The sequence below is a fragment of the Nycticebus coucang genome, chromosome 10 (assembly GCF_027406575.1).
Source record: "Nycticebus coucang isolate mNycCou1 chromosome 10, mNycCou1.pri, whole genome shotgun sequence".
Classification (NCBI taxonomy): domain Eukaryota; kingdom Metazoa; phylum Chordata; class Mammalia; order Primates; family Lorisidae; genus Nycticebus; species Nycticebus coucang.
The window spans coordinates 16,049,434-16,058,275 of record NC_069789.1 but is presented as its reverse complement, the minus strand read 5'-3'; the positions used below and the strand labels follow the sequence as shown (position 1 = coordinate 16,058,275).

The 8,842-nt window shown below is 42.6% G+C and overlaps 1 protein-coding gene across 1 annotated transcript in view; it reads left to right on the top strand.

Moving 5' to 3' along the window:
* Nucleotides 1-296: 296 nt before the first annotated feature.
* The window catches only part of LOC128596346 (tripartite motif-containing protein 67-like), a 104,405-nt gene continuing 95,859 nt past the window's right edge, over nucleotides 297-8,842 (top strand). Inside the window, 1 exon segment of the mRNA XM_053606023.1 lies at nucleotides 297-471. Within this exon segment, the coding sequence (XP_053461998.1) occupies nucleotides 297-471 (175 nt within the window).

The following is an 8,842-nucleotide window of genomic DNA, read 5'->3' as shown; positions in this document are numbered from 1 at the left end:
ACGGTTTGACAGCCCCTTTCTAAAACTATGATAAAGCAAAAACATGGAAGTCACAAGATGTCGGACAGCCTGTCAAAGGGTAAGATTTTATTGACGAATGGAACCACAAGCCATCTTGTCTCTTCGTTTCAACACAGGCCCTTCTGTGGTCGAGGTCAGTGTTGTGCACAGACCGAGCGAGGACCCGCCGTGGGGGCTGTAAAACCCGGCTTCGGCGAACCGCGAGCTGACGCTCGGGCAGGGCGCTGGGCGCTCGCAACCGAGACCCGCCCGGCCGGGCCCGGGTGTGGCGCTGCATGGCGGGCGGGAAGGCGGCAAGCAGAGAAGTCAATTTTATGAATGGAAAAAGCTCCACATTCTCTAACGCCAGCCACGAGCGGCGGGAACAGCCTCCCACCCGCGAGCCGGGGTGTGAGGTCTGCTCGGCTGCTCTCCCTCCGCCGCAGAAAGGCTGGGTGCAGAGAGGCAGGGGTGCGTGGGGACGAGCAGAAGGAAGGGCCGGCAGAAGTTTCCCGCTGGCATGAAACAGACACGCGTCAGGATTCAATTTACTTAACAACAACAGGAATGTTGAAGCCACGCAGGCCCCTATCCTCAGCTTCTTCCAGCACTCTAGACAAAGACCAAAGGTAGGAGCTGTGGTCTCCGGGTGAAGGGCAGCGCCGGCCTGCTGGCCGGGCCACACCCGGAGAAAGCTGCTGCCTTTGCTAGGGCTGGGTGCGAGTGACCCAGGGACAGGCGCCCGCAGCAGGGAGACTACAGGGGTGCAGGTGGAGGAGGAAAAGGCGTGGCGACACACCCCTGGCTGCAGGCAATGGGGCCGAAAAGTGGGCGCTCGGGACTCCCGGGAGCAGCACTAACCCGAGCATCGCGATCCTAGACTGGCACCCCGACCTGTCAAGTGAATATTGTAATATTGACTAATTACCCCATAATCAAATGGGGCAGTTACAAATACAGACAGCATGTCCCACTTTCTGTTTTAAAATCCCGTGAATCTTCAGCTTGCTTCCGGTTTGTGTAAAGGTTGTAGAGCAGCAAAGCGATGCCAGCTGGGGACATCACACGGCATCAAGAAACCGGCACCCCGTCAGCCAGGTGGGGGGAGGGCAATTATTTGGCATCAGTAACTCCAGGTGGGAGACGATGCCTGCCCTGTCCCCATCTGCCTTGCATGGATAAAGCCATAGTGAGCTGGATCCTGTCTGCAACTCTTGGATAAGCCTTCCAGAAAGTGCTGGAAAATCTACATACAGTCTTGTGCCAGATGCTGGGGTGTAGGTATAGGTGGGTCTGTAACTGAGTGAACTGAAAGGTGCATTTCTGTGACTCCGGCAGTGTGATCATTCACTGCAGCCCAGGCCAGCCTCCTGATGACTACAAAGAAGTCACAGTGGTTCTTACTATGAACAGGGCTGCCCCTGACCAACAGTCATGTGCCTGAGACCCCTTTAGCTTTGTCATTTTCAGACCAAGGCAAATTGCTTGGAGGTAGGGTTGGCCTTCTGGAGAGGCAGGTAACCACTTCCTTGTTCAGGACTCAAAATTCAAGGAGCTCCAGTATGGTTGAGCATGATTTTGTTTTCCATGGGCAGGAAATTCCCTAATACACCAGAAATCCGCTCATATGCATCATTCACATGCCCTCATCCGACTAAATAACAAAGAAAAGGTATTGATTTGGGAATTAAGCATGGCAATGGAAAGACACATGCCATGTAGGCTATGCGTGTATTCAGCGAGGTAAAGGAAGACAAAGGTGTTTAAAGGAAAAAATGAGGAGGATTAAACAATTGTTTTGAAATCATCCTTGGTACAAAGATCAATAACAAGGTGATGCCAGTTGAAGATTGGACAGGCAGTTGTTGGGCAGATGTCCTTGAAAGAGTATTTTTGGTGTAAGGCTGTGATGGCCTTTGTGCAAGTGGGTGGCATCTGTGACAGTTTTTATTAGCAGGCATATCCATGAGGGCCCTCCCTTCCTTGCCTTCTACAGCTCTTCATTGTCAGGATATTTTACCATTAGTGACGTCATTTGGATTCTGACAATTTTCATGCCCTCAAGCCCTACCACCTCAATTTCATGACCTAAATCAGCTTGGCCTTGCCCTGTGTACTGTTACCCAGAAGTTGTGCATTTGGGGGACTGTCATCCTACAGCTGCTTTGTTTGAGCCAAGGTTACATGGCCAGCTTTAATGCTTCGGCACTATATATAACCACAAAGGTCAATGTCATCTATAAAAAGTGCTCTTTCTGCCCTAGCTGTGCCATAAACCATATGTATATCAAGATGTCATTTTATTTCCCTGAACCTGTTTTTCCCTATTATAAAGTTTGCAGTTAAAATTCATTGCACCTTATGTTTTCTTATGGTTCTAAAGTCTCTGTGTATTAGTTGTTGTTAAGAATGACATATCCAGGCAGTGCCTGTGGCTCAAAGGAGTAGGGCGTTCGCCCCACATGCCAGCGCTTCAAACCCAGCCCCAGGCCAAAACAAAGAAACTGAAAAAAAAAGAAAGAAAGAAAGAATGATATATACCCCTCTATAAAGACTCTCATGAAGAAATCTCAAGAAGAAACCAAAATTGAATGACATACCCATTTTTTTCATGTCACTAAAATATATTATTAAAGACTGAGCTATGCAATGAGCGAGGCTAGTAATATTTGCTTAATAGCTCTTTACAGCATAAAATGATATTCTCACCCATGAAAAGATTAATCCTCCCAGCAACCCTGTGAAGTAGGCATCACAGCATGTCCTCAACTTAAAGATATACATAGTTTTACATTTTAAGGTTATTGACATCAGAAAGTATTTACTACAATTGATGCACACTTCTCCTCTTCTTCCCATGACCTTGAACATGTCTTTTAAACTGACAATGTGTCTTAAATCACTTAGAATCTTGGGAAAGTACATTAGTAATTAAAACTCCACAGTCCATTGGCATCAAAGGAGGGAAAACAGACTCTACCCTCTACTTTGGATAATGTATTTCAGAATGATTTTTGCACATAAGTGTCCTAGAAACACTCAAGAGGCAGACTAATGTAACTTCTCCTCCAAAAAAAAAGCACAAATAAGTTAAATAATTTACTGCAGCTTACACAGCAAGTTAGAATTAAGTCACTCTGCATTGCCTTCAGAAGCCTTTGAATCTCAAGCATGAAGAAGAATGCAATTTAAGTCTTTATCAGCTAAAATTAGGTATTATAATCTCAAGTATAAGAATCTCTAAAACAAATGTTTTAATTAAATGTTTTTTTTTCTTTTTAGTTTTGTTTTTGGAGCTTTTCTTGGTTATTTGGGGATTTTTGGTTTTGTTTTATTTTTCTGGTGTTGATAAATTTAGGGAATTTGTAGAAATATACGGCCCAGGGGTCATGTGATCTAAAGTGGTTTGCAATTAACACAAAGAAAGTGATTCCAACCAACATATTTGCATGGTGCACCAAAGCTTCTCTGTGGCACAGTTAATGGGGAACACATCATCGGCTACACAAAGCACTCTCTCCGGGATATACAATTGGTCTCTTTTCCAGAAAACTAATTCTATTTACTAATTGTAACATCTAGCTACTTCCCTTTTCACACATCTTTGATTAGTGTTTAATAACTTCTGTTTTAATTTTTACAAATGATGCCCACCCCCCCTCTAATACTGAGAGCCACCTTGTCTACACATCAGGTGACCTGATCTTAGAAAGCCTCCTCTTCCCTTATGGCATATTTTGCAAGAAAAAAGACTTTAGAATCAAATCCCAGATGAAGCAAATTGATTTCAATTTGCAAGATTCTTTATATGCCCACAGTATCTTTGTAATACATGAAAAGTAATATTACCACAAAGGCATTTTTTTGCTTCATGTATTTCCTTCTGGTTACAAATGTTAGTCTTAAGAATCATAGTAGTATTTTACACTTTTTAAAAAAAGAGACAGGATCTCATTCTGTTGCCCATGCATTGGTGTGATCATAGTTCATTGTAACCTTGAACTCATAGGCTTGAGCAATCCTTCCCGCTCAGCCTCCAGAATAGCTGGGACTACAGGTGCATGCCACCACACTTCGCAAATTATTATTATTATTATTATTATTTTAGGACACATTAAAATTTGCTTTAATACTTCTTTGGGGAAAAAAAATCACACTTGTAGTGAATGAACAAGAAATATTTTTACGCTATTATTTGTATCTACCATGCCATGAATTCATGGGAAATAGGTTCCAGCACCTTGTATCATTGTTACATGGATTCTTTTGGTTATCCTGTGTGCTGTGCTGTACACCTATTATGCCATGAGCTCATGGGGAATAAATAGGTTCTAGCACCTAAACACATGGTTTCACTGGTACTCCTGTGTGCTATGTTATATGCTTATTATGCCATGAATTCATAGGGATGGGTTCCAGGAGCTCAGGCTCCTTTCCATTAGTTCTCACAAAGTGGGCTTCTCTGGGTGGCACAGGCTGGCGCTTCAGTTGAACCCAGGTACCTTTCTCTTTGGCTTCCTTCTTTTTCTGATCATTTTCCTTCACACGTTTCAGGAAGCTATCTCAGCTCTTAGAGTGCTTAATATGCTCAATATGAACATTAATCCTCTTGGCAAGGATCTTGCCCTTAACTTGTTTGTTTACAACAATGCCAACAGCATGCTGGCTAACACTGTGACTCTTCCAGTTTTGCCATGGTAACATTTGTGTGGCATGCCTTTTTGAACAGTACCCATTCCCTTGATGTCTACAATATTACCTTTCTTGTAGATTCACATATATGTGGCCAAAGGAACAACTCCATGTTTTCTAAAAGGCCTACAGAACATGTATCAGATGCCTCTCCTCTTTCCCATTGTGTTTGTCATTTTGGTGAATTACTGGAAGATGGCGTCTCATGCCAAAAGGAAGGCAAATTATTTTTTAAATTTTATCTGTTGTTTTTTTTTTTTTTTTTTTTTGTAGAGGTGGGGTGCGAGAATGCAAGGGGAGGGTCTATTTCACCCAGGCTGGTCTCAAAAACTCCTGGGCTCAAGGGTTTAAGTGATCCTTCTGCCTTGGTCTCGCAGAATGTGCTGAGCCACAGCACCAAGCTCACTCATTGCACTTTCAGTCACACTCTCATATATATGATTTCATTTGACCCTCACAACAATATAGACTGGTTTGGAGAATGGTGAAACTGAAGGAAAGACCCCAACCTACATGGTAGGTTCTCCCTGTTGCAGGAAGACAAAGGCCAATGGAGAGAAAGAGCACTCAAACACCACACTTAAGAGGAAAAAAGCATTTTATTTCAGCCGGCAGAGCTTATGACATAGAAGAATTCAAAATGGCCACCCTTCCCGACATCCTTCCTGACTGGCTTGGTCTTTCTCTTTTTATCTCCAGTCAAAAAGTTCCAACCCACAGGTACCTTTCTCCGAAATAACTACAGGATTTCACAGAAGTGGAAATTTCCAGGTTTTAAGAAGTTAAGTCTACAAATTCCTAAGAGCTGAGTCACCATGGAGAGGACCCTGCAGGTGTATCCTTGTGGTCTCCTTGAGAAGACCTGTTCTCCTAGACCTCACCCTTTCCAGGTATCCTCTCTCATTCCTCCATTTTGAGACTCCATATGTATTTTATTTTGGGGTCTCAATATCAGTTTGCTGCTACAGGAGCTGGTACTAATCACTTTTCACATTCAACTTTACATCATTCTTTTTACAAAATCTAAGGCATAGAAGTATTTCTGATCTGTCCTATAGTTTTCTTTCCCAGTTCTTTCTGTTGCAGCATCCTTGCATGGTGCTACAGGCAATAAACTTCAGAGTCACCTGGCTGGGCTTTCCTATTTCCCTGGACCAACATTCAGATTTCAGGGACTGTAACTCCCCTTGGGTTCTCTACTCAGGCCTTAATTATACCGTGTGGGAGGGGGGCTAATATACATACGGGCTTTCACTTTTCCCTGTGTCATATCTTTCTTTCCCTTTTCCAAAAGTCCAATTAAGACAAGTCCCATGAGGAGCTTCCTCAGGCTTCAGCCTTGCATTGACCAGTCAGCTCCCAGTATGTGTCTGGAGCAGGGCATGTTGACTGTCTTAAAAGTTACCTTTGCTTCCCATGGGGTAGTGAAGCTCTCTTCAGCTGGCTGTGAGGAATCCAGGCAAGGATCCCTTCCACCTTCGCTGCCATGCATGTGGTCAGGATAATGGCGTAGACTCTCTTCTACCCTGGTTTGAGGGGGACCGGGTTCTAATCCTTGATGTCGATTTGATTCCCTTGATCCCCCAGAGAGAAGGATGTACAGACACAAAAGACTAAACAGAACACGGTTAATTACCCAAGTGGAGATCTTCTTTGCTACTCTTCCTAGGGCTTTTGTCTGTTCAATTCAGTCTCTCTCAGTTCTTTTAGAAGTCCCTGCTAAATTGCAGAGGATTGACAGGGGCCTCTTTGACAACACCAGTGGCAAGGACTGTATCCAATTAAGCTTTGCTTCCTAGAAGAGTTTACAGATTCCTGCTCTTATGGCCTTGTTCATGCACCCTACCTTGCCTAAGTTTTGAGGCCTATGTGTCACATATGGATCCAGGTGATATTCAAAGCTTTAGCTATCATTTGCACTATTTCTGTTATGAAGGTTAGCCCATTGTCAAATTTAAACCAGAGTGGCAACCTAAACCATGGGATGATTTCTCTGGGAAACACTTTTACTACTTCAGGAGCCCTCTTCATCCTGGTGGGGAAGGCTTCCACCTATTCCAAGTATATGTAGACCAGAACTAGTAAGCACCAGTTTCCTCTACATCTGGAAAACTCAGTATAGTCCATTCACACATTTTTAAAAGGGGCTTCCCTGTAGGACTGAATTTCAGGTGGCAGGGATGTCTAGCATTGTGTTGGTTGCGTGCCACATAATGCTGGCTGACTTTCTTGGCAAGGGTGGCCAATAGGGGAATGTAAAAGTGTCTCCCCAGAAGCCTCTTAATTTTCTTTTGCCTCTGTTCTAAGTGCATGGCCTCATGCATACAATCTCTATAACTAACTTGAGATTTTTACACAGTAAGCTTTGATATTTGGTGAAGCATGAGTTGGTCAACCAATGATACCTCTCAGTGTACATAAGAGTGACCACTGTGTATGGTACCCAGACTCTTAAGTTTTGTCCCAAAGTCAACTTATCAGCCTCTTGCACCAGCATGGCAGTGGCTGCAAGTGCATGGGGGCCATCCTTTTGAGACCCTGTCAAGTTGCTTAGATAAGCAATTGGTCCTGCCCAGGATGCTACATTCTGGGTGAGCACTTCCAGCTGTTCTATTTATTTCTTTCACTGATACATACAGTTCAAAAAGGCTTGGCCAGGTCAGGGAAGCCTGGCACTAGGACCACCCACAGTTTTTCCTTTAGCCTCTTAAAGGCTTTGGTAGCTGGATTTCTACTCAATTGACCTATTCTCTCCCCCCTTAGTAACTTCATACAATGGTTTGGCCAGTGTGTATGTTTCACACAATCTTTCCCAGAAATTCTTAGGCCTTTCATCTGGCTTCTGCATGACCTCAGCCTCCTTGCATATGTTTGTGGCTTTCTGGCTTCCTTACACTGACAAGGACAAAGTCAAAGTTGAGTTCAGTGTAAGAGAATGAAACCATTTAGCAGTTACCTACAAATATCTACAAGTTATGGATTTTGAGGCTAAGGTTTACATAATGAGAACATTAGTATTCCTACTCACAGACTTAGCACAGTTCTTAAGATGATACCTAGCTTTAAGAGTCCCTAAAGAACTGATTCAAAGTTCTGGACAATTTAAATAAATATTTCTGAACATCTGTTCAGAAATATTTATTGCCACTTATGAGGCCATGTTACCATTTACTGGAAATTCTCATTCAGGTTCTAATTTTTCCTGAGGTATCTATATAGATATAGCAGATAACATTTAATACTGCACAAATTTCTCCAGTGTAGACAACAGGCAACCTTTGTTGAGCCTTAAGGCTTCAGAGTAAATGTAACCACTATATATAATTGTACACTCTCTGGCCAGTCTCTTAGTCCCATTTAACAGATCAGTTTAGTAAACCAGCTATGTCTCATTTTATGAGCTGGCATTGCAGACAAAGCTGGAATCTAATACAGGTGGGCCATAGTTTTTTTCCAATTTGGACCATTTCTCTCGGATTTTTCTCTCCACTAAAGACAAATTATAGCAGAACTAATTTAGTTGCCAAAAATAAACTGTATCTTCAGTATATTGCGTCTGATTATTTGTATGAAGTACAGCAAGAATAATTATTAGCCATCCAGGCTTTTCTTCTCTTTAAAATTGGCTTTGCTGGAACCTTTTATAAGGAATCTCAGGTTAGACTTGAAAGCCTTCCATGAGCCCAGGTTTCATCTGTGCCATTAGATACCTGTATGCATTGGGTAAATTCCTCTTATCTTGAGGTCCCCAAGCAAATTGAGATTTCTAGACCTGACAGAAAGTGACCTTTCATTACTTACCACAGATCAGGAAATGTTATTGATGGGTATCTGGCCAGTTTTTCCAAAGGGCTTTTTTAAATTGGCCTTATAAAGTCAACCTTAATTCCTTAATGCAGTCTGGGCACCTATGAAAATGCAATTTCAGTCACAGCTTTGGTAAAATAACTAGTGCCTTCATCAGATTCTTATTGAACTTATGCAAATAACTGTATTATCAGACATTAAGAATACTTACAAATGGCTTTCAAATTCCAAAGAAATCAAGGAGAGAGAAAAAAATAAATCTTTCAAATTCTGCCCATAGTACATACATTGCTGAAATAGCTCAAGAGACAGAAAATGGCTTTCTTGACTTCTGGAAAACAGA